This window comes from Atractosteus spatula, chromosome 22 (genome assembly GCF_055471065.1).
Source record: "Atractosteus spatula isolate fAtrSpa1 chromosome 22, fAtrSpa1.hap1, whole genome shotgun sequence".
Lineage (NCBI taxonomy): Eukaryota > Metazoa > Chordata > Actinopteri > Semionotiformes > Lepisosteidae > Atractosteus > Atractosteus spatula.
In genome coordinates, this window is record NC_142727.1 from 14,548,418 (window position 1) to 14,573,625 (window position 25,208).

At 42.5% G+C, this 25,208-nt stretch overlaps 1 protein-coding gene across 2 annotated transcripts in view; it reads right to left on the bottom strand.

Moving 5' to 3' along the window:
* Nucleotides 1-25,208, bottom strand: part of robo4 (roundabout, axon guidance receptor, homolog 4 (Drosophila)) — a 28,910-nt gene that overhangs the window by 2,773 nt on the left and 929 nt on the right. The window contains exons 1-18 of one of the 2 annotated variants that reach the window (XM_088939631.1): nt 20,846-21,261; nt 16,003-16,329; nt 14,006-14,163; nt 13,412-13,532; nt 12,889-13,027; nt 11,921-12,048; nt 11,280-11,395; nt 10,703-10,931; nt 10,117-10,238; nt 9,364-9,535; nt 8,519-8,713; nt 8,069-8,111; nt 6,515-6,630; nt 5,449-5,763; nt 5,124-5,231; nt 4,431-4,575; nt 3,473-3,706; nt 2,540-2,910 (exon numbers count right to left, since the gene is read on the bottom strand). In XM_088939631.1, coding sequence (XP_088795757.1) covers nt 2,540-2,910; nt 3,473-3,706; nt 4,431-4,575; nt 5,124-5,231; nt 5,449-5,763; nt 6,515-6,630; nt 8,069-8,111; nt 8,519-8,713; nt 9,364-9,535; nt 10,117-10,238; nt 10,703-10,931; nt 11,280-11,395; nt 11,921-12,048; nt 12,889-13,027; nt 13,412-13,532; nt 14,006-14,163; nt 16,003-16,329; nt 20,846-20,906 — 3,100 coding nt within the window. In that variant the 5' untranslated portion in view covers nt 20,907-21,261. Of the gene's footprint in view, nt 1-2,539; nt 2,911-3,472; nt 3,707-4,430; nt 4,576-5,123; nt 5,232-5,448; nt 5,764-6,514; nt 6,631-8,068; nt 8,112-8,518; nt 8,714-9,363; nt 9,536-10,116; nt 10,239-10,702; nt 10,932-11,279; nt 11,396-11,920; nt 12,049-12,888; nt 13,028-13,411; nt 13,533-14,005; nt 14,164-16,002; nt 16,330-20,845; nt 21,262-25,208 lie in introns of those variants that run through there. The other variant, XM_088939632.1, reaches the window with a different exon arrangement.

A 25,208-nucleotide genomic window follows, 5' to 3' on the forward strand; every position in this document is an offset into this window, starting at 1 on the left:
GTTTGACCCCAATCAGATCACATTCCCTGGCAGGTCAGTTTCACAGACCACACAAGCACTAAGTACACTAGCCCACTGGTCTCGAGGGCGCTGCTCGGATGATGTTCATTCAGGGCTGAATGTGTGAGCTGCGTAATAAGACCTGCATCACATGAAGTCACTCTTTACAACTCTGGGGCAAGACATAGTTAAAATCACACATATTCTCCAAAGACAAAGAAGCAACAGCACCCCTGACAGGTGGAGATGAAGAAAACTCCACCTTCATAAAAAAAGGAGCAAACGTGAACACCCACCCTTTTTCCAGAAGATAAACAAGTCAAATTGTTTATTTAATTATCAGCTTTCAAAGCTGCAGCTCTGGTAGATCGTCAGAAATGCATACGCAATGCAAGCTTACACAGCAGATGATAAATGAGGCCGTGTTACAGGTTTAGAGCTGGAAAAGACTGGGAGATCTAGAGAAGGTGCTTATTCTGAATGCGTTGATTAATAGGTGCTCACCAATGTCCTCTCCTGATTTTATCTGTTAAATTGCAGAAATCTAACCTATCAGATTTCATTTTAAATTAAAGGTAGCCATGCAATTATGACTCTCGGTGAACTGTGTTCTGTTTTTTACAGAAAATAGAAAGAAGCATTTTAGCTATATTAGCAATGATTGTTAGTCCCAAAAGTGTCTGGAAAGTACACAGTTGGCCAAAAATACTGGCCTTCAGCACCGCAAATATTCAAGTGTACAGTAAATTGATTGATCTTGTCAATGTGAAGTTTTTCAGTGACCAACTGTGACCAGCAGAGCTCCAGAAAACATGGAACACTCTTCTGCACTGATTGGAGAAAATGGAAGGCAGCTCTTCTGTAGCACGTTCCGAAATTTATACTTCCTTGGTGGTGACTTGTATTAAGAACACAACAAGAGAAAGGTGCAGACTTTCTCTGAAAAAGGAATACAGCCTCATTTGATTCATCCATACAGAGAGCTCTTGCAACCCTTTTTAAAGTCACTAATACAGATGTTTTTCTTTTCATCTCTGTCTCTTAATGCTCACACAAGGATTTAGCTATTGCAGCCGTCATGGGCTGCCCTACATTACATATTTCCAGATTGAATATTAAAACTGAAATCAAATAGGATTATTTATACTCTTGCAGCCAGATAACACAGCACGAGATAGAGGCCCAGGCCATATGCAGACCCCTACTGAGGGCAGCAAACGACAAAAAAGAGGTTTGCTCCTGTGTGTTTGTGCTAGAGGAGGGGGTGGTGGGGCTGCTTAAAAGAAATCAGATTGGGGGAGATGAATTACGAACGCCGAAGTGAAGAATGTCATAAATATTAGGTTGTAGAAGGGATTTTAGAAAAGGAACATTTGGCATTAAAGCCAGACAACATTAAAACGAGAGCTGAAGAGTGAAATCACAGACTTTTTCAGAAGAAAGAGTTCAGAGAAACAGTTCGCTTGGGACATACTGCATTTTCATATTAACTGCTCTTTGGTCGAGATACTAAATCATTAACTAAACCTCTCCAAGGTTGTATTCCATGGAAATCCTAGAATATTTGCTGTATTTTAAAGCTTAAACTAGAGCATTTTATTTTATCCAGAAAGCAACTGGGAGATCCCTTGTAGTCTCTCTTGATTCAATAAAACTGCTAAGCGTCTGTAGAAGTGCTTCCTATTTTTCCACCCCTAAAGTAGTAAAATTCAACAGAAGAATCCAACAGCAACCAGAAGTCAGAGTATTTCAGATGTTTGTGCTGCCTGTCAGTGTCAGCCGCTGATTTTCTGTTGTTGACAAGGGCAAAACAGAACTTTCTGCAAAGACAAGCCTGTATTCTCCAGAAGATGACAGCTTCAAGACAAAATGTTAGTGTAACCTCAAAACTACTGTATTTAGAAACTTCCAGAGAATGGGTCAAACGTGAACATATAAAAATGTACTAAATGCTAAGTGTGAAATTAGTTTTTCTCTTTCAGAGAAGTTTTCTGTGTGCCCTGACTGCACTAACATAGACACCACTTTCCTGGTACAAGTGTGCCATCTAGTGAAAAATGCCACAAAAGTCATTCCATAGCTTTGCACACAGTATTTAAATAAAATACTCAGCTACACAGTTTACAGTATATGGTTTCAAGACAATTATGGTGTCTGGTAATAAAGTATAAGTATTGTTTATATATGTATTAAGCATACCTTAAGAAGAATAAAGTACTGTACTTTAATACATTATAATTATTTTTTTCTTTGCAATGAACAAATTTTACTGATTTGTGCACGTTTCTCATCTTTTTGTAGCACTCGTTTTCCTCATTTTAGTCTTTTCGAACATATATTATAAGAGCACTACTATTCACTGATTTTGTTTTCTATGGGGTTAGTATAGACTGCTAATAATATTCCCACGTATACATCCATATTTAATTATTTCTAATACATGTTAAAGAATTCTTTTCGCCCTTCATTTATTAAAATGACTCCCGTGTCAACGCACTCCTCTGGGTCTCCAGAAGAAGTTCCCAAAAGCACCTCTTACCAGAAAAAGAACTGCCGCCCAGTGTTTCCGCGGCGACAGCCAGGACCCTGGCGAAGTTGGCATCGTTCATGAAGGAGCCATCCGAGGAGCTGAGCAGGCTGGCACGGGCGCTGGGCGTGTTGCCCCCTGACACGGAGCCCCACCCATTCCACAGCGAGCCCTCCCATTCGCTGCCACAGGACGAGGGGGTGTGGCAGCGTCTGGGCACCCCCCCTCGAGGGCACAGCTGGCGCGACCCCGCCAGGTCCAAGTCCAGGTCCTCGCTCACATCTTCTGCTTCCAGGTCAGAGGGCAAAGGGCCGCAGATGTACCCAAATGTCGGTGTGGGTGAAAACGGACGAGGCAGTGAAGTCGGACTTTCAGCCAAAGCTCTGCAAGAAAAAAAAAGATGTCATTCTGTCAGACCACCAGATATAGAAAAGATTCACAAATCAAGCCTATTGTGTTTAGAATTTAAGTTCAGACGTGAATGAGTGATTGCTATATTTCATCTTGTCTTTCATTTTCTTCTAGTCAATCTGTTCTTCTGCTGCAACTAATAGTTTTCAGGTTAATGAGCTACAGTATGTCTAGAAGATGGTAGCCCCCAAAAACCTCATATAGTCTTGTTTCTTCTACTCGGACTGCAGGTAGAAAGATGGCTGAGTTTTAACAATGACAGAAAGTACAAATGACGAACAGTTTAAAATAGATGTAAAGGCATATTTACAGACTATATCAAAAGAACACAAGAGCTGTGCAGACTTAATTTGGTTTATCTTTATCTAAAGTGTAATTATATCATAGTATGTACCCCTGACAATGTTATTGATATATTTTATGTTCTCTTGTTTGTATTGGATGCATTTTTGTTGTTAGAATAATAAAAAAGAAGGTACAAATGACTTCAAGCTGAAGGAGCAAATGTCGGACAGATCCCCGCTAGTACTGTACCTGTGTCTCTTGACCTTGGGGCTCAGTTCCAGGTACCGAGCCACCTCCTGGTGAGTGAGGGCGCCATCAGTCTCCTCGTCCACGGACAGGCAGAAGGAGGCAGTCGAGAGGCGGCTGTAGGAGAGGCTGGGGTGTGAGGGGCAGTCGGCCGTCACCGCCGCTGGGGTTCGGGAAGTGTCTCCTACAGACCGCACAGAGCCCCCGTCCACCGTCAGCCTGGTGGACCTACTGGATCTGCAAGAAAACCATCAATTCAGACCCTCCGCCACACACACTAGGCTGCTACATGTCCCTCTGCCCCCCACCCCCCATCTCGAACTACAAAGCCAAATTACTTCCTTGATCTTATCATATTGAACCACAGGGGGACCATTCCTCCATCTTTCCCCTCTAACTCGAAGACCAAAATGACTTCCTCAGCTCTTTTATCTAACCACAGTGCCCACACCGCTTTTTAATCTATAGCACAGAGCCTAAACACTGTTCTGCAGTTTCCTAATCCATAATCTTTGAGCACTGCGTGAGAGGCATTTCCTGGGCCTCAGCATGCATTCAGTACTTATATCTCCTTCTTACTGATCCTATTGTCTCCCAGTAGCTTGGCTCAGTAGAATCACATCTCGGAGGTAGAATCACAACATACTGGAGAACTGCACTGCCTGATCACTCGTGTTCTTCTGAAGTTTATACCTGGCTTCTTACTCCAGGCCACAAAATGATATTCTAGATATTTTTCCTTGACTCAAACGGACCATTTCACTGTCAATGGGGAAAATAACTTTGGAAAACTTAAAAGATGTCCAAATAACTAGTGAGGACAAGGAGCTCGATTCAGAGCAAGTCCTTCACGAGGAGTGGGGCTACTTTGCTACGCCAGTGCTTCTGGCTAGTGTCTCAATAACTGTGCGGGGAAGCACGGCGCTGTAGGCAGAAGGAACATCAGGCGAGCCATACGCACTCCTCCTCGGAGCTCAGGCTGTGGGTGTCGTGGTCAGTCTGAGGCAGAGGGGGCAGGGCAGGCAGCACGTCGATCAGACGGAGCGATGCTGAGTAGTGCAGGACCCTCGGGGAGCCAGTCAGCTTGGGGCACTCCGGAAGGGCAGCTTCAAAACAACAGGTATACCTCTTTACCAGGCATGTACAAAGGCACAGGGGGACAAGCGTCCCGGAGACGCAAATGAATTCCCCTTGTGTCTTCAAACAAGACCTCAGCATCAAAACCCAGTGCCCATAATTCATTTTTCATGAATTTGTGAGCGCTGTGCTGAAACTTAAAGGAAAGAACGAACCACTTCCCTCTTGTGGTAATAAAACTGCATTGCAATCAAGAACTTCTACTGAATCACTTTTTTTTTGGAAGAGCAGAAGCTTTGCCTTGTCAAATAGCCGTCTCGGCCTTTTAATACTGCTTTTGTGACGAGAGTGGGACGTCTCGACGATTGCTAGAAAATACTCTTTTTACGGGTTCCATATGATGCTCCAAGACTCGCTGGGAACATCTGGGAAGCTAGATGAGTGTGGGAAGTTCACTGATGTGGCAGGAAGTGCCTGCTTCCATGGTAACATAGCCAAATTCCTTCAGTTAGCTGAATCCACAGTGGGTGAGTGGGAAGTTCACAGGCCCTTTGATATGAGAGTCTGACAACTGTACCTCGTGGATGATGAGTCAGTCTCTGTAGGTCTGCAGTGGGCACACTCCTAAGTGCTCCTGATTGCTGGCTTGTAGACACCAAAGGAGCACTGTTGACTGCATGAAGTTCTGTAGAACCACAAGAGCACAGGTGCCTGCTGTGATAACAGCTAGACATGTACAAGTACAAGAGCGGAGTCTTCTTAAACACAGAGTAACATTGTTATCTGTCCCATTGCTTGATATTAAATATCCTGCCTGGACCCATCCATATGACTGGTTAAAATAAAGATGGAAAATAAATATCTCAAAAGTCAGTACATTATTCGATGTGTCAACCTCTTACCTCTCTTATAGTTCTTCTCCCAGGATTCTTTGAGCACACCCATGTTGGGCTGGACAGGAAGGGCCTGTTTCCAAGGTAACACCTGTGTATCTCGGCTGGCACTTGTGTTAAACACCGGCTGAGAGAAACGGATTGGATCAGACACCTTAGGACTGCAGTGTGGGATCTTAGTGCATCGAGCAGGGCTGTTGAATGTCTTCAAACCCGCTCCAGACAAGTCTACATAAAAGGTGCCATAGAGGCCACAGCTATCGGGTACAATAGGGACAGCTGTTTCTTGAGGACACGGCTTCTTTGTTCCCTTTAAAGGTAGTGCTGCAATAACAGAGGAGAAGGGAACTCATTAACGAGTGCACATTATTTCATTCAGAACCAAACCTGTACATTTCACAGTGAATCTGCACACTGATTCAGCCTCTTTCTCCTGCCCTCCTCCTCCACTTTCCAATGAGAACTAAAAACATTTGTAGGACCTGTTAATAGTCATACTTCTAATGGACGATTACAAAAACATACATCAGCCACAACAAGCCATAACAGCATTTGAGTTTATGCTTCACATTACTAAAACAATCATTACTGCCTGCATAAGTGCAACACCAACAATGCAGTTTAAGTAGAAATGCAGCATTTTAGAGTTCAGCTTTTGTGGGGATTTTAATAAAATGAACCAAAACTGTAAGTGTCTCACATCTTAAACCTTTATGTTATCTACAGTTTCTAAATCGGATGGCCTAAAAAATAAGTTATTGCTCCAACAGAAGCAAAAAAATGAAGAAAAGTGGAACAATTCACACTCTCCTGTATTATTAAATCATGAAGAAATAAATGACCGTCTCCACTTCCTCATCTGTTTCCTGTTTTGAGCATTATTTGAATCAGCATCATCACCTGCACTTTGTTTTGTCTGGAAGACCTTTTGTATTTTATAAACGTCATACACATTAGCACTTTAAGTGACACTTGTTCATTTCTGTAACTGACAAATGAGCAACGCTAAGGGTCGAGTAAATGTTAGTGAATTCCTCTCACATGTCCGGAGGAAGCCTTGACCTCTGCTACTTACTGGTCTTCCTGAAGCCTGGGTTCTCCTGGCTCTGGGCCCACAGCCCAGGGTAGCGCTCGGAGCAGGGGGCAGATTTCCATGCACTGGAGATCCAGGGGGAGTCTGGCACTGCCATTCTGCAAAAGAGCCCACAGCAAAACACGAGACACTTCACATGTGTGAGTTTGCACAAAGGCTACAAGACATGCACGAATGCAGTTCGATCAGGTCCACAGGAAGCACGCACAGTCAAAGCATCCAAATTCCAGTTCCCGCACTCCCACTAATTATTATTCAGTAATTAAGGCAAAGAAGAGGCATGATCCACATAGTGAGCTTTTTTGGTGCAGCGAAGATTAGTGTTTTTAGTAAGAATGAAGTGGAACGTGGTAAGCACGGATCGAGTTTGGAATTGAACGCAAATTAAACTCTGTAACTCCTCCAGAGTTATAAAGAACCCTGTAAGAGAGCAAAAGGATCTGCAGTGTCACTTAAAGGGATAAGGCACCAGAGGGCGAGGTGAGATACTCCAGACACACGGAGAAATGCATTAACAACACATACGCACGAGGTTATTAAGGACCTGGCATCACCTGTGTGAAGCCAGACTCCCAGTGTAAGGATTTTGTGTGTGAACAGTCCGGGTGGACTCAGGGCACTCGGACCCTCGCTGCCAGGGTTGGTGAGGGAGTAACACGGGGAGCTAGACCCTCACTGTCGCGGGGACAGTGAATGAGATCCATCTAAACCCCAGAAGGGGGCAGGTTCTGAGCCAGTCCCGGAGGGGGATGGAGAAGTGCTGCAGATATGTCAAGTTAAGGGAGAAAAGACGGATGTCTCGCGGCGAGGTGCCAGCTTGTGACCCCTCAGGTTCGAGCGAGACCTGAGCTTGGGAGTTCCAGTCTCAGGGTGAGACCGGCTTAGTGGCAAAGACCCCATGATTAGGAGTGAATCCCTAACAGAGTAGCTAGCAGCCTCGGCCGTTTCAGTGTTGGACTGCCAGTAAATAAGAAGGCGGTAATAGAGCAGACCGACCTAAACAGAATCGACCGGTTTGAAGTTATTTCCACTGCTTCTGATTTGAGGTCAAAACCCTGTTAAAAACGGCAACTTCAGTCCGAGCGCCAGACTAAAACAGGTGTAAATGTAGCAGATTTCCCCCCTGCTCAGCCAGCACCCAGGGGGATCTGCTACAAATTCGCATGCCATAACTCATATGCCTCAATTATATTTAAAACTCAAGTATTTTCCTGAGCCCAAGTAAGTAAGTAAGTCACAGCAGAAACTATTTTGTATCAATGTTTATGTGTAGGTTCAGTAGGCAGAAGTGGCCAAGATTAGGGTCTGACTATTTGGTCCTGAAAGTCCAGAACCTAAAATGTGGATCTAGTTGTTTTGTTGTTTTTTTGCTCACAAGAATCCAAACAAAGCAAGCTACAGTATACAACGGTAGCCGAGCTGAGGTGATGAAACACAGTCCTGACCCAGAGTTTGCTAATAGTTTTTAAGTAGGTGCAGAGATTCTTTTATTATTCAACATCTCTTATTGTTTTTCGACCCTAGTTTCTCAGTTACCTGTGTTTGATGATGAGGTCCTCACTGGCCAGTCTGTACAAGCCTGAAAACAGAGACATGATGAGGAAAGAAACGCTCCCCCAACAACTGTTGTTTCAGCTCATACGTTTTCTGATCTTAATTAAGAGGCTTCCTAAAAGTAGTAACATTTGTTGAGAGATCTACTGATAGTGTAACCTTACAGTTTAAGGTTTCAAGTTTTAACAACAACGTGTCCTCGCTTTCTCTGCTTCATGTCTGGTTTGGATTCAGTCAGACCTCCATTGTGTTAACACTAGTGCCGGTCTGTTCTAGTACAGTGAAACAAATCCTTTATGACAGTGCTTCGTTTGGCACCAACACTGTTAGCAGAAACATTAGTGCACAATCCACTTAAACATTAGGCTATATCTCATCTCTTTCAGTACCCTGTGGTGCTATGCGTGATACAGTATATCCCAACTTTCTGACCTGCAGCTTGGCGATGGGCGTGTTTCAGCTCTGTGTTCCTCGAGTGGCGACGGTACAGGCACACCACTGAACCCATCAGGGCCACCCAGAGAAGGGCACCAGCACTGCCAATGAAAATGGGGCCTCGCACGACCCCCAGGACTTGCTCCATGGCTGATTGGCTGGGAGGTTTTGAAGTTAAGGCCTCTTGGGGCTCTGGGGTAGACAGAATGCATTCACTTCAACACTCACTGTAGAGCTACTAATGAAATCTTAAGCCGAATAACACTGTCCAGTATGTAAGCATGTCTATGAACCTTCGCAAAGAATCACGATCCTAAGCAAAGAGATGTGTTCTGAAAAAGAACAGGAATTCCAGGGAATATCAATTTTGTATTATGCTATCTCCCAAAAATATAGGGATGTAAGTAAACAATTGTGAAGAAAATGTTTGGCAACTCTCATCTGCCTAAGCTAGTAAAAAATATTTTAAAAATATAAATATAAAATATAAAAAAATTTGATATTTAAAGAGAACAGGTATTCTGTCATCCTGAATCCAGTTTAAAACGTTAATTTTTAAACGTTAACCTTATCCTTATCAATCCTAATTTTGGAAGACCATGCCATATATATATACAGTATATACAGTATAGGTAGAAAAGGTATCTATTTTTCATGCGGTTTCATGTCTGGTGTTTGTTTTTAATAGTGACGGAACATAATATATGACTGATACAACATGGATAGAATTTAATTCATATATAAATTAGAAATGGTTCAGAAATGGCCATTTTGTTAGTCCTGAGAGCTACACTGTATATATGGATGATTCTGGACCCAGGATGATCTGATGTGACGCTGACCTATGAAGAGGCTATGAGGTTCACTTGGCACCCCAACTCCTGCTCCATTAAGAGCTGCCACTCTGATCCAGTACTGTGTGCCAGGCTCTAGTGACCCCATCTCCAGGCTGTGAGTCCCACTGTCCACCGTCCAGTTGGAGGACTGCTGACCCACAGAAAAGGAACACCAGACCTGAAACAAACAAACAACATTGATATATTAAAATATCTGTTATATTATATCATTTTCTTTGAATAATAATTTTCCAAACGAGCACATTGGCCCGGCAATAAAAAACACAGAGTCCTCTCTCCTTCCTCGCCTACCCTTCTCTATGGTTTTCACAGAATGGTGCTTCAGTATAAAAAAAAATAACATTCCTGGTTATTTGCTTAAAGTAATTAACGGATGCATAAAATTAGGGAAAAAAATTCACTTCAGCTCATTTATGGTACGGTACTATAGTAACATCATTTCAGTCAATAGCAAACGCGTGAACATTAGGTGCTAGTCTGCACTATATGCATTAAACACGAGCCTTTATTATTATAAATAGTTTAAAAAAATATTTAAAAATAAAGGAAATTCTCCATCTGGGAAGATGTAAGGAAAGAAGAATTTTGTCACGTGTTTTACGAGAGCCCAGATTGTGAGGGTGGAAATCTGCCCCTTAAATGAAATATCGGGTAGAAACTCTAGCCCCTCTTCGAAACGAAACCCCGCGTAGTGTTTGCTCGAACAGCGAGGGAGCTCTGTGGCGGAGGAGCTGTTACCTGGTAGCCCCTGATGATCCCATTGTGAGCCTCATGGGGAGGCGGCTCCCAGCTCACCTGAGCTGTATCGTTCCTGCCTGCCGCCAGCATCACAGAGATACGCTGAGGAGGGGCGCTGGGGACTGAGAGAGCAGGAGACGCAAGCGTGGGGTTCAGTCCTTGTTCTCTTGTTTGTTCTTTGAGACACAATCCAATCGATCCCTTTTTGCCAAAACCTCTTGTCATATCATAAAATCTATCTACCATTCCATACAATGCCAAAAGTATTCATACACATTGCAACTGAATTCTTAAATGAGCTATCATATAGTATAGTGGAGGGAGCTCACAGAAATGTACGAGTTCTTAAATTTGGGCAGATGCAGATGCAGATTATTTATATAACCCATGTATCTATATACTACATATGATGAATGTCAATATTTAGAATATATGCATGAACACATTAGCACAGACGCTGTAGTCTTCATTGAAGTATAGTAACCTTTTTTTAGAGGAATATTGAATTGATACACAGCTAGAACTGTCTTCACGCGTGTTTTACTGTCACGTGTGCGTAGCTCTGCTTGCAGGCTAGATGGCTCACCTTCCTCTGGAATCCAGAGGTGCCTGGAGTTGCTCTCGCGCCCATATAGGCCCCCTCCATGGGGCCGTACCTTAAACTCGTACTTGTAACCTCTCTTGAGTGGGCCAATCACAGCGCTGCTCTCCAGAGCCACCCTCTTCTCCACCCAATCAGAGCTGGCCGGCAGAAGGGGGCGGTACAGGACCCCGTAACCATCCAAGTAGTGAGGCTGTGGTGGAGTCAGTTGCGCCTGTACAGAAAGCATGGGGGCATCACAGATCAAACAGCTTCCAGGAGACGGTTCATTCTCGGGAATATTTTCAACGTTGAAATCGGATATATTTATGGATTTCCAAATCGGGATGATCCACAGGCTGCCAAAATGTTGATGCCTTGTGGGTAAAAAAAAACACATCTGAAGACAACACTTGCTATTTGTACGGAAACGACACGGGTCCTGCCGATATGCGAGAATCTCCGGGACGCATTTTTCTTTTCCCTAAAAGAGAGTCGCTCATACTTCATGGAACGCGTGACCATGCAGTCCAACAGAAAAGAAACCAAACGCTTCACCTGTCTGGCGCGAATGTTTCCTCACCTTCCAGTACAGCAGCACCATATTGGAGGAGGTGGGCTGCACGGCGATGCTCTCCAGATCCACTCGCACGCTGGACAGCTCTCTGTGCAGCTCCTTCTGCCCTGTGTCCAGTGCCTCTGCAATGCACAAGAAGCGTGAGCGTCCGAGACAAAGCGGAACAAGTAATCACCGTTGAACTGATAATCGAAATGTCCTGAAACATTTCAAAATACAGGATTAGCTATCAAACATATTGAACTACGAACATGAAAGAACCTTGTACCTTCAGGAAGGAATATGGATTGGTTTCTTATTTCTTATTGTTCAAGCAGTCATTAAAAAGAAAGCAGTGCCCTTGAAGTGCAATTCTGTAAAATGCTTTTAAACTGTGAAAGTCTGAAACTGTGTGCTGAAAAGGCAGCCCAATCACATATTTGTAACAACACCCTTGCCCCTTTGAATTTCAAGCAATCATTGTGCCACACGGCAGTGATTCTTTAAGATGAACCTTGATATGTTTTCATTTTTGTGCTTTAATACACTTGCATATAGGAATATTTTCTTCCTATTGCAAGTAGCAAGAATAAGAAACAACTGTATGAGCGATGTAGCAAATTCAGTAGCATACAGTAGCAGCAACTGTTACCGACATGATTTCTCACCCTGCACTGAGAGAACAGCACTGCTGGACGAGGAGCCCACTTCATTGGCCGCAATGCAAGTGTATCTCCCAGCATCCTGAGCTGTGACGTAGTGGATCTGTAGGCTGTGATCTGAATTCACCACATACCTGCGGACAGAACGCTGTGGGGGTGAGCTGCAGTTCACACCTGGCACTCATGTTTTCGATGGAGCGTGTTTAAACTTCTCTTTGGGTGAACCACCACCCCCTCACATTATTCTTCTACTGAGCTAGGATTTAGACACTAGCGCAAGATCAGGGCTAATCAGCTACAGTGTGTCAACCAATAATTCTGAATTGAGACTCACTTTATTTGTCTGCACGTTGCACATACAAGACACTTGATCTGGTGTCTTGGTGCAAAAACATAGAGGTACACTTTACACAGAGAACATGCACAGGCCAACAGTTATAAACACACTTCATCCTGCATTCTTGTGTTCTGGTTCATGGATAAGAAGCTGTTTTGATCGACTGGTACTCGAGACGAATTTTTGAAATGGGTGATGTCCCGGATGATACAGGAGTGTCACCAAATATCTTTTCCGCGCACGGTAATTAAACTCTTTGAATGTTTTTTTTTTCAATTCAAAAGCTGTTGGACTTTTCAAATTCATAAACGTCCTCAAAATTAACTATTTCCAGTCAGTAGCACTAACAGCTTCTTTCGTGACAATATCATTTCAAAACTTAAAATGAAAAGAATGTGAGCTCGTTAAAGAGTTTAAGAAAATAAAAATCTAGTCTCTCTCTGGCTTTGTAAAACAGGAAACACTTGGATCTTGATGGACCCACTCTAGAGTAAAACCTTAACACTTCCTTAAGGACTCAAACAAGGAGGAACGAAACACAAACTCAAAGCCAGCAGACTAGTGCCTCTGGCCAGGCTCAGGGAAAGCCCCACGGTAATGTTCAGGACACTCGTCACTCCTCAAAGGAAACGCATACCTCCCGTAGGGCAGCAGCCCCTGGTCACGGCTCCAGTGAACAGCAGGCATCGGGTCTCCCTGCACTCTGCAGGTGAACTGCACTGAGCCACCCACCATCGCCGTGACATCCTGGGGCTTCTGGGTGAATAGTGGCCTCTCTGCAACGGACAGAATTTTCCAGACAACTGCTGCTTCTCACTTCCCACAAAATATTTTTTTTATAGACAGGGTATGTGTATTCTTTTACCATACTCTGAATGTTTGCAAGTCTGATTTATCTATAAATTCAATCAGGAGATCAATACAGTTCAATCCAAACTCCACACAGACAGAAAGCTCCCCAGGGCCCCAGCGCTGCAAGGCAGCAGTGCTAACCACTGCACCACCATGCCGCACAGGGATAAGACCCGTGTCCAGGAAATATTTAATGATATGCAAAAGCCATATTCAAAATACAAACAAGTAAAGTCTAAAATGTTTCTCTTAACAGTCATTCACATTAGCATCAGCGATACAGCTCTCTAAAGGACGATTCTCCTTACCCAAAACCGTCAGACGCCCAGCTCTGCTCTCTCGGACTCCAACTGTGTTGGTTGCCACACAGATATAGACGCCCGAGTCGTTCTTCTGGGCGTGAGGAATAACCAGCCTCCCATTCAGAATCTGAAAACAAATCAAAACTGTCACAGTTTTTTTTTTAGATGGTCCTTTTTATATTTGCACCTACTCAGATTGGAATCACAAATGATTTTACTACTGCTGATGAGCAGTGAGAGAGGAAGAGCAGACAGGCAATTATCGGTTTTATTAGCTTTACAGGTAATGGGGACTCCCCTCCACCACCACCAGTGTGCAGCCCCACCTGGATGATGTGACGGCAGCCAGAGTGCGCCAGTACACTCCCCCCACTCCCCACATATCAGTGGGGAGGAGAACAGAGTATTGAAGCCAGTTCAGTGATTGGATTATTAAGAGGCCATGATTGGTAAAGGCCAGGGGGAAACTTGGCCAAGACACGGGGTTACACCCCTACTCTTTTCTAGAAACGCCAGGACCTGGGTTTTACACCTGGGATGGCTCATAGCGACAGAGGTTTCTTTCTGGCGCTGCCTGCGGGGGGCGTTGTTTTAACTCACACTGTAGCGCTCGCCCGTCTTGTTGATGAGCGTCCCATCCTTCTTCCAGGTGACGTTGGGCTCAGGGTGCCCTCTGGGCGGGGTGCAGTTCAAGACCGCCGGCTCGCCCACTGCCACCTCCACATCGCTGGGCTGGGTGCGAAACTCCTCCCTTAGGGCTGCCACACAGATAAGCAGGCCGAGATTGCATCTGATTCCACACCCAAATCCACTGACCTCTGGATAGTACGGACAGCTGTCTACTCTACATATCCAGGACAATCACAACACTTCATTTGCTCACTGGGCATCTCAGAAATCGCATTCAAGAAACAATGCTTCTCTTTCACAAGCATAAGGAGCAGCAAAAGTTTTTCTGGCTGTATAACTTTCTATATTTTATTTATTTAAAATGAATCAAAATTTAGAAACCACCATCCTGATAGTTAATGGGCCTTAAACTGAAGGAGCCAACAGCCTGCTTTGTCATTCCATTATTTGCGAGAGACAAACAGGAAGGGACAGAATAATGTGTACCCAATCTGAAAGCCTATTTGAAGCATACAGCTTCATGTTCTGAGGCGTTTCCTGCTATTCTGTTTTTAAGGAGAGTTCCATAAACACTGACTTCCTTTTGGAATAATGTGAGGGGTGAGCTGCTACAGTGGAGCAAATATAGCAAGTCCCACACACTCCAAGCCATTTCCAGTCACACTTGTCGTTAATATGGAAAACGCCACAATAGAAAAAAATGTTATTGTTAAAAAGACGTCATTATTTTCTCAGAACAGGAAAAAGCACCCTATAGTGTAGAGTGTATTTAATGCATAAATATGAAACAGAACACATTATAAACTTTTGCTTAATGTCTTATTGTAGTACAGGGAGATTTTTTTTAATGGGTGGGAAACAGGGAAAATAGTTAAACGATGACCTCTGTTTTAAATGTTTGTGTGCTTGCTTATTCTCTTTTCCAATATTCAATACCGCTTCATCAACACAGCTGGTTCATCATTTTGAAACATGCTAACCATGGAATTTAATTATATTTAATTATTTAATTATATTTCTTAATCAGAATGAGAAGTATGTGCGTCAAAGACTTAATGTCCTAAGGTATTGTGAATTAAATCCAATGGAGGTCCTGATGATATCTTTTTTAAAGAGTGGCGAGATTTTTAGGTGTCGTAAGAAGGAGATGTTTCAAGATCCTGAGTCTTTCCAGCCCAGCTGGGCACATGACATCTTACTGCTGCCTTTTGTGTCAGCTCTGTCAACACCACGGCTTCCCCTCTGCTTTCAAAGGCTCTGGCACTGCAATCCAAATCTCAGAAACAACACTTCCAGGACTCTTAATCAAAACTAATGAGCTCCAGTGTCCACCAGACCGCTGACACAATGTTAATCATTTTGTGTGCTTGCCAAACAAACCGTTAGCAAACACTGATATCTTATCTTTATCTCTGGATTCTTCCAGACAAAACCTGAGTCTCTAAGTGGCAGCAATTCCCAGTCTGAAGCTTAAAGGTGTTTATTGTCTTCAGGACAATCAGAACTTCTGACCTGTGAAACTGCTGTTTCATTGCCTTTTGTAAAAGCTCCTCAATGTTTAATTTCCAATTTTACAAGAGCCTAAAGACCAACCTGCTATTTATTTAAAAGTGTCCTTGAATAGTTATTAGGAAAGCTGTAAAACAAGGCACAGTTCCTTTTGATAGAGCCGCAGAATCGCCTGGGAGATTGCCCGCAGGACTAATGTGGACTTGAAAAGCCTAACCATAGCTACCAGTGAGGCCTGAGACCGATTTTTGACTTCTTTGCCTTTCACAACCAGTATGTGAAAAAAGGGGGAAATTAATCAAAAATCTTGTCGCCTCTTCCTAGTTGATATTCCTTTAGGTTCCCTCCACTCATCCATCAGACCGCAGGACTATTGAGGACAAATGTTCTGCAGGAAGTGGAAAAGAGAGCTGATCTCTACTCCGCCGCCCTCTTGCCCGCAGCCCGTGGCACCTCACCTGCGATTAGCAGTGTGGCATTGCGGCTGGTGGCCAGGCCCAGGCTGTTGCGGGCCACGCAGGCGTAGACGCCCTCATCGGAGTGGCCCCGCCTGCCGGGGGTCACGCGCAGGAAGAACAGGCTCCCGTCTGGGAGAATGATGGGATGCGACTGGCCAGCCGGCCTGCTGGTCTCCACCGGCACCCCGTTGCGGTACCACTCGATGGTGGGCTCTGGGTGCCCCTCCGCGCGGCAGGACAGGGAGGCTGGGCTGTCCACCTGGACCACCACGTCCGAGGGGTGGTGGACGATCTGGGGCACCGTGTCCTCAGAACGTAGCCTGGAACCTGTCGAGAGAGCACACCATGGGCAAAGTGTCAGACTACAGCATTCACTATTCTTTTACACCACTTCCAATCCAACAAAACACATGGTGTAAAGGCCTACAGCCACTTAGTAACTTCTTCCTCAGTTTTAGCATTTTAAGGAAAGCGTTTATTTATAATGTCGGATCACGGTTTTCTTATAATTATATTTAATCATAAGCAGCATTTTAAACAGCATAACTCAAAGCTCAAAGATGCATAACTTTTTTGACTTACAAACCCAAATTGGTTATCTCCCAGAGAAGGCTGTTCCAGTTGATTTTTTTCAATACTTAGTTTCAGTATAAAAATGTCTTTGATTTTATAGCCAAATACTGAACTCTAAAGGGGTACATACTGTATGTACAGAATGAAAACCATTCAGATGCATTAATGAAACCGAAAACATACTGGACTTCTTTTGATTAGAAACACAAACCATGTTATTTTTACTGTGATTTGACAGGCTAAATGAGGCCTAACTGTAGTCAATTGTCTGACGTTCGTTAGAACTGTATGTTTTCTGTTGTTGCCAAGGAAATATCAGTAAGGGTATGTTTAGGTTTATAATTCCTAAGGTTATTTTTTTTTCACATTTTATTTAAAACATGTCTTGCAATATGAAATTGCCTTTTACAATGGGTTACAAAATTATAAAGTATCACTTCAACATGCTAAAATTTAAAATACGGCAAAACATATAACCAAAAGGATTCATCATAAAATATGGGAAGCTGATAAATATAGAGAAGCAGTGTAATCACAAAGAAGATATCAGGGAAAAGGTTGACTCATTTAATCTGTCTTGTGTACAGGAATTTGATGATTGACTAGCAATTTACTGTTCCATTGAGACAATTGGATAGATATTGAGATTTTAAAATGAAGTACCTCTTAAAAGTAAGACATTGTTAAATTAAATCAAGCCCAATACATGTTCCATTCAAATGTATTACCTTCACTAATACACCAATACAAAATAATGACCACACATGTACAGTATGCTGTACTTTGTTATTCTTAAGATCATGCGCATGCTGTCTGAAAGCTTGAAGCCATCCTTATCTAGATAACAGACCACTCCTGCTTCCTGAGGGATAATCGATGAGACAAAAGTGAAACACTTTTCAGTTGGATAAATGCTCAGATTTACATGATGGTTATTGATGGTTTCCATTTAAACAGCATTTGAGACGAGATCAATCAGTCAAATGACCATTTCGATGGAGCCAAGGACATTGTCTGGACCTGCTGTGTGGCAAAGGTATTGGAAAAGATACTGGAGCAGGAGCATTCGAGCTGATCCGACTCTCCAAACCAACATTATGGTCTTGATTGTCAGCAAGGGGGACGTGTGGAGACAGAGATAAGGAAAGAGAACGAGGCAAAGACAAAGGGGAGGAACTTCCTTCACAGATAAGGGGCCATTCTATTCTTTACTGATTGTCATGTCGTGAAGACCAGCTTTGTTACAGGCATTTACCAACCTGCAACATGTTTTATTCACGTCTCTTATTCATGACAGGACAAAAAGGGATGGGGGGCTTCACGACAAACAAGCACAGCTTCACAAGGTTGGAAGCTGCCAGACTGCCCATCTTACCAACACAACACAGAGGAAAAGAGAAGCACAAAGACATTGAACCACTGCAACACTGGCAAGCCCTGAATACACACGAAGTAATAATGTTTTGAAAGCAGAATGTTGCCCAAACAGGATTGCACATCAATTAAGGCAGCAGAATAATGGTTTCAGGTCTTTGGTAATTCTTAATTGTCTTCCAATTTCTTTGCAATACAAAGCCACTGTTTGCACTGTAACAGTGAACCATACGGGAGAGAAAGGGTGGGGCAGTTATCCCTCCTGCCGCGGCCGGATATGTGGCAAAAGCAGGCTTCTCCCAACAAACATGGAACAAAGACCCCCTCTACACAAACACAAGCAGAAGCTAACAGGAAACCCGTCACCTGTGCGCTGAGCAGGGGAAGTGACCCGTCTCTGACTGGAACCGCCACCATGTTCTCATTGTCAGCTGGTGTCAAAACACGCCACTCACGCGTGTGACTGGGGTACATGTGGAACAAGGAAGCACCACTGATGCAGCTTAGAATTGTGCAATACCTGGGGGGGGGGGATCAATTTTAGCTTCTCTCAGAGCTCAGGATAATCTCTGCTCTATTGTACTGTGACCAACACATTCCTCACTTTGGGGCTGATTGATTTGTCCTTGTTACAATGCTGCTACAAGTGTTTCCAAAATTGCAGCTCTTACAAAATATTTCACTGAAGGTGCGTCATTGCTATGGCATAAAAGCAGTTTCGTCTGTTTATCTACTCAAGGTCTCAAAGTATTAGTGTGTATACTGTATAAAACTGCAATATTGTTTTTTATATACGTTTTAAAGGATATTTTTTTAAACGTTAATAAACATTGCTTTTTGTGTGAAGACACCCGTTTTTACATATAAACTCCCAACTTTCAAAGGAAATATAAGAATTAGGAGAAAAACTGTTTTATTAAACCTGAATTGGGTCATTTGATCTGTTTTTTTTAGGAGCCCTATATTAAACATGTCATTTATTCACTTGCTTATCCTTTAAATATATTTCAATCGGGTTAGTCACGTAAATCAAACTCTTAAACCCATTCTCTGACCTAGTTATTTATCGCCTATTTTATATCCATGCTGAAAATGCAGTTTTAAAAGAGATTTGTGTTATATCCCTGTCCTCTAGAATCAGTGCTTGAAACTAAATGGGAAACAGAATACTTTTATTTTAGTAGTGCCTTGTTCTGAATAGGTGGCACAGCATTGGGCAGCTATTTTGAAGAGGATTAGTTCCTGCACAATTGGCACATAATCTCCAATCTACTCTTTGAAATTTGTATAATTACAGAAGGCACGTTCATCCACAAGCATCATTAAGCATAATATAGAACTCAGAGGAGTGTAGAATAAGCACATAGGAAATTTCCGTAACAAACCTCTTTTAAATATGGCATATTTAAATATTTGAACAGTTTCTTCCACAACATCCTGGTATGTTTCGTTTGTATGAAACTTTACATCTTCCTGAACTCGTATTCTTATTGTCACGCATCCTGTCCAAGCGGATCTTCGCGCATTGAATCTGTTTCCATGTTAAGGGTTGGGGGTTCTGCAGTCGTGTGGTGCTGCTATGGTTTTCGTTGACACCTGCCTGCAAGAGGTCATCTATTAATTCCTCACCTCATTCCAGGACTTTAAACAGCAGGTGGCACTCCGTCTGAGGCGCAGAGAAGTGGCACTGAAAATACAAGCTGTAATACCGATGGTAGAAACAGCTTAGCCCAACTCGGGTCTACAGTTTATAGGGAAGCACAAAAACGACTCAAAATATTTTCAAGAGCAACATTCATCGAAGGAGATGCTTTCGCTCAGTTTTGTTACTGCTAAACTACATTTTATAGACAGGATAAATCAACGCCGAAAAATGCTAAATATTGTTTGGACTGCTCAGAGTATGCAAATATGCTAAGGAAATGTTCCGTTATCAAGAGGTTGTAAAATCATTAGCAGTAAATACGACACCCAGGCTTCCCAAGGGATATGAAAACTCCGGTTACCCCTAGACGAAATCTTGCACAAAACCTACAAAACCATATGCTTGCAGGAAGAGGTCTTTATCTAATGTTGTACATTGCCGAAACAATAACAGGATATGAATCGCTGAAAATGAATGCCTGAAACGTTTTAGACACCATTAACGATAGCACTAAACATAAACACGTACTAATCATAGGTCACTACAGCTGCATATAGGCATCACTGCATATTAATGACTGGTTCCACGTTTAATCACTTAAAAACCTAATGCGTTAAAAATATTATCTAAAATACCGTCATAATATACTATACTCATGCACAACCCATACATTTAAGCAGATCCCCGTTTTTTCCAAATATTTATACCCACGTACAGTATATCATTTTAGTTCACAATCATTAAAGACTCAGTTGTTCTGTGCGTTCGTTTCGGTAACGAGTGCTTGTAGCTGTATTGTTTAACGAGAGTCAATATAATGTAATTTCAGAAGAAATCAGGAGTAGAAACGGTTAACGCTGAGAGTTTTATAACTTTGTTCCATACAAAGTGATTCACTGACTTTTTTCCCCCCTCCGCGAATAACTTTGTATTGCATAGGTTTATGTATTTAAGACTTCTGATTTAAAAGCATCTTAATCCTAAAATACTATCATGTAAAAATTGAACTATTTGTTTTGTGTACGATATGCAATTACAGTATATGACAATGACTGGTTGTGCTTTGCTAAGAAATGCATACTGTACTCACTGGCTGACAATAACTTCACACATTACTTTATAGCAACAGGTCGGTAAACAATCACTGAATAAAAACAGTCTATTCCCCTTGAAACGTTCTTATTTGCAAATATTAACAAGAATGACGATTATACCAATGAATAAGAAAGAACAATAAACAGAAATTCCTACCTTGAAGGTTCTCATGCATTGCCCATATTATGCACAACTGTACGATAACATATCCTGCCATTATTGAGGCAACTCGCAGATTGTATTTAGGAGCTTTAAAAAAATCAAAATAAATAACCAAATGTTCACTTGATCACAACAGGAATGAGCTCATCTGTTGCCATTCAAAGAGTTAAGGAATCAATGCCCATTGCCTCACATAAGTTACTAGAGCGACGTTCTACACACAAGTGAGTAACTGAGGTCGGATACTTGGCAGGAAAAAAAGCAGCACTTCATTATTTCTGACCTTCGCTATGTTTATTGTTTTTTGAAGTTCTTTAAACTTTTGGTTTTTTTTAACCCCCTGTATTAAAGCCTGGTGATCTACGACTCACATGCTCAGTCCCTCCCCTCTCGCATAATGAAAAAGTCGCACTTAATTTATGGAGCGCTCGTAGTATTTCAGAGAAGCAGCATTCAGAATCTGGACCCTCCCCACCTCCCTCCCTCCGCGCTTCCTTTCCGCCAGTTTGTGGCTGTATGAAGCAGTGTAACTGTATTTTAACTTTTAACTATCCTGCCCCTATCCTCTTTAGTATCCTACACTGATTCTTCAAAAATGCCAGGAAAACGGGGAAAAAAACTTTTTGTTTGTTTTGAGAGAGCACCAACATCCAAGATGATACGTCTTCTCTGAGAGTCTCCTGAGGTTGCATCTAGTCCATCAATGAAACATTAAGGGCCAGCCGGGTGACCTAGCTTGTTGATCCAAGCTATAAATTCTAAGCCTCAAGAGAAACAACCTATTTGCCGCTCTCAGAGCTCAATTGTTCTGTTCTAATTCTTCTATTTTAAGTGTCATTGGCTTTTAAGGTGTAGTTTTATTGTTTAATTTGTAACATGAAAATCTAAACCTATCTTTCCTTTTCATTGTATATTTATCACGAGCTGCATAACCAGAGAAGATCAATAAAATAGCTGGCGGTTTTGATGTATAGTAATGATAGTCAACTCTCCTAGTATAATTAACTACACTACAGTGGGAGACACCCAATTCTGGGGACCAAGACCAATCCAACCAGCCTGCTTCCAGGTTCCCAAGTTCCTGGGAGACAGGACACTTCAGCCTGACCAGGCAAGGAAGAGGTGATGCGAATCTGGAAAGCTTGCTCCCAAAGAAGAAGGCTTGTAGTCCCCAAAGTGGGAGTCCCTGTGGCTGGATTCAGGATACTGTAGCTCCACCGCCCGGAGCTGGAGTCACCACTGACCCCTGGGAACTGGGAACTGGGAGCCCATTGGATCCAGTTCCAAGCCTCTGGCTTTTAATCATCCAAGATCGGAGTAGCATGAGAACAGTCACCATCCGGGGACTGAAATAAACCCCAAAGGGTTTTTTTTCCGCACATGCAGTAGATCAGCTACCTGTACAAATCACAATGGTGTCAGTAAGAGGCCCAGTCAGCCACTGCTCTGTAGACCTCTATGCTGAAGATGAAGCTGATGGACCTTAACCCCGATGGTGTAGACCCAAGGGAATACAGCATACTGATGGTGGTTAACACAGGGTTGCGTAAAACTGTCGGAGACTGACCCGAGTAGGCAACCAATAGCCAAAATGTCCGATAAAAGAAAGCAGTGTATTGTTCATTTTGGCATAAAACAATGCATCGTTCTGTTACTGTGCTGGTTATTGCCATTATCACACGAAGGCAATATGCACAAAAGCTGTAAGGATACAAATATGACCAGACCTGCGAACACAAGGGTAGAAATACAGAGCCTTTTGTTTTCACCCCTTTCTAACTGCACCTACTGGTGGGCTCTGGAATTGTAATCCAGTTATTACAGCAACAGATGAAGAAATCTGTGTTAACCCCTGTCCATACCTGTACTCGGGCAATAAGCTATACCAGTGACAGATCAACAAACGGATGAAATATAAACAAATATTATACCCAATGCTTGGTGGTTTTAAGCAGTCTATTCCTTCTACCCCAAATAAAACTATAACAACCAATTTAGTTTCTGAAGAATGGTAGGGGGAAAAAAAAGTATTGACTCTGGTTTGGTCAAATTCTGATGATTATTTTTATCATATGACCCCTGGAAGCTGTTAAAATCCAGAAATGCCCCAAATATAACCAGGACTTCACGACTGTACCAATTGTTTGGATTCTCATTTTAAATCTCCTTTTGGAGTGAGCTCTCCATAAGCTACATTTAAGCATACAACAGACAGTTTGTGCCCCTCGTCTCTTATCTGTGTCTGAGTGTGTAAGTGTGACTCATTACACAGAGGAAGCAACCTCGTAAGAAGACACAGGGGATCATGGGAGAAAAAAAAACACTGGAAGCTGGGTGTTGCATCCTAATTATTCCTGTGTCTGCAGGAACACAGTTTGCAGAGAGAGAGAGGGTGAGAATAAAGCACCTCTGCCAGTAGTTCATTTTGTTAAAAAGGACACAGAAATAAAGTGCTGTTTAGTGAACTGTCTATTGTGCCTCTGAGAAAGAGCCAGCCCCAGTGACGGATGCTAATATTGATCCAACAACTTGGGGTAGATCGCTTCAACATCGACAAGCTTTCAGTGAGCAACAAAAGGCCCAGGGGTGCTGAAGGATAGGTCCCCTAACACAGCACACGAAGATGAACGAGGGAAGGGGGGGGAGTGGGGGTCATTACAATTTAAAATCAGCTTCTTTCAAGTTCCTGGAGTTGGCGCTTGGAAGGGGGAGTGTGTGGGAAGAGGGCAAACGTGTTGATTTTGGGGCGGCGACAATGGGAGAACAGTGGCTCGAGTGCTGCGGTATGTGAGGGATCGTGCGGTAGAGGTGTTTAAGCGTCTGCTGGGACAGTAAGACAAAGGGGCAAAAAAAAAAACAGATCCCAGGCAAGCAAAGAACGGCAACAGGCGAACCAAAATCCAACAGAGTTTGATTCTAAAAATCATGCAGGGAATCCGACACATAGGAAACTGAAATCGTTTCACGGGCGGTGAAGATTAAGCGGAAATTAAAACATCCACAGATGTTTCGTACTAACATTGCTATGGGACTCTAGGATAGCTCGATTGTTTTTTGTTCTAAGTATAGGTATGTGGTGTCTGTGTGTGTGTGTGAGCGTGTGTGTATTCATTTCATTTTTTTTGGAAGGGAAGGCAGAGGAAACAGACGGGGAGCTCTGGAGTAAAAGCGTCGTATTCTGTGTTGGCACCATTTTAAATGGAAAGATTTAAAAAATCTATCAGTATATTAAAATATACAAGGTTAAATAATTTCCCAAATTGGCAAAACCACAATCCGCTTTAGAATCTTTTGCTAAACTTCAGGGCACAAATGTAGCAACTGAGAATGAGTTATAAAAGCCCTAAACACATTAGTCACAATCAAATGCTGCATTGCCTGAGAGAAAGGCCCTTAACACTGTAGCACTAGAGATCACTATTATTTAGATATCTGAGACTAGAGGCTTTGGATTAAAGGTTAGGATAAGGGTGATGGGCTACAGGGTTAAGGTCAAGATTCATCAGAAAGTTCAATCTATCTGTAAAAGGCTCATTCTTGTATCTACAGAAATTCAAACACCAGAGGACTGTCGGATCAAGGATTACTGTATGTCAGTATCAACAGGTACCACGAAACTAACTGGATTTAAAACATTATACATTAAAGTTAACAGCAATTGGTATTGACTGACAGGATAAAAAGAAGGTAAATTCAAAAGGAAATGGAGGAAATAGATTTCTGGATAGAGGAAATGCACAAAAGATGCTACAAATAAAGACGAAAAATAAAATGGCCATATAGGCAATTTTATAATATATTTCTAAGACAAATATATTAATTCACCTCTGTGCTTGCTGTTTTGTGGCTCTTTCCCTGATGCAGCTCTCTATTTGAATATCACAAGACCATGTAGGTACTACAGCTCTTTACTGCACTTCTGAGGTTGAGATTGATTTTCTCAGTCAAATAAACAATATTTCCCATTTCTTCCATGTCACTCAAGTTTGTTTTTTAAATAGTAGCCTACACTTTAATGTGAGCGCAGACAAACTGCCGTAAACAATATTGATCCTCAAACATGTCTGTAGGTGGCTTACTAAATGGTCATAAATTTCAGTTGCTGGAAGATGATCAAGTGTACTTGCCATGTTTCAGGAAAATATTCAGATGTTAATGGTAAACTGCTTTAAAACATCACAGTAGGTGCCAGAAGAGTTATTGTTCACTCTTCACCTTGATTCTACTGTACATAAAAATAATGATGTAAACAATTCTTACATCTTTTAGTGAGTGTGGCCAAGTATAATGAAGAAAGAAGTTGTATTTTCAACCTGATTCTCTCTCTCTCTCTCCCTCTAGACAATTCAAAATGCTT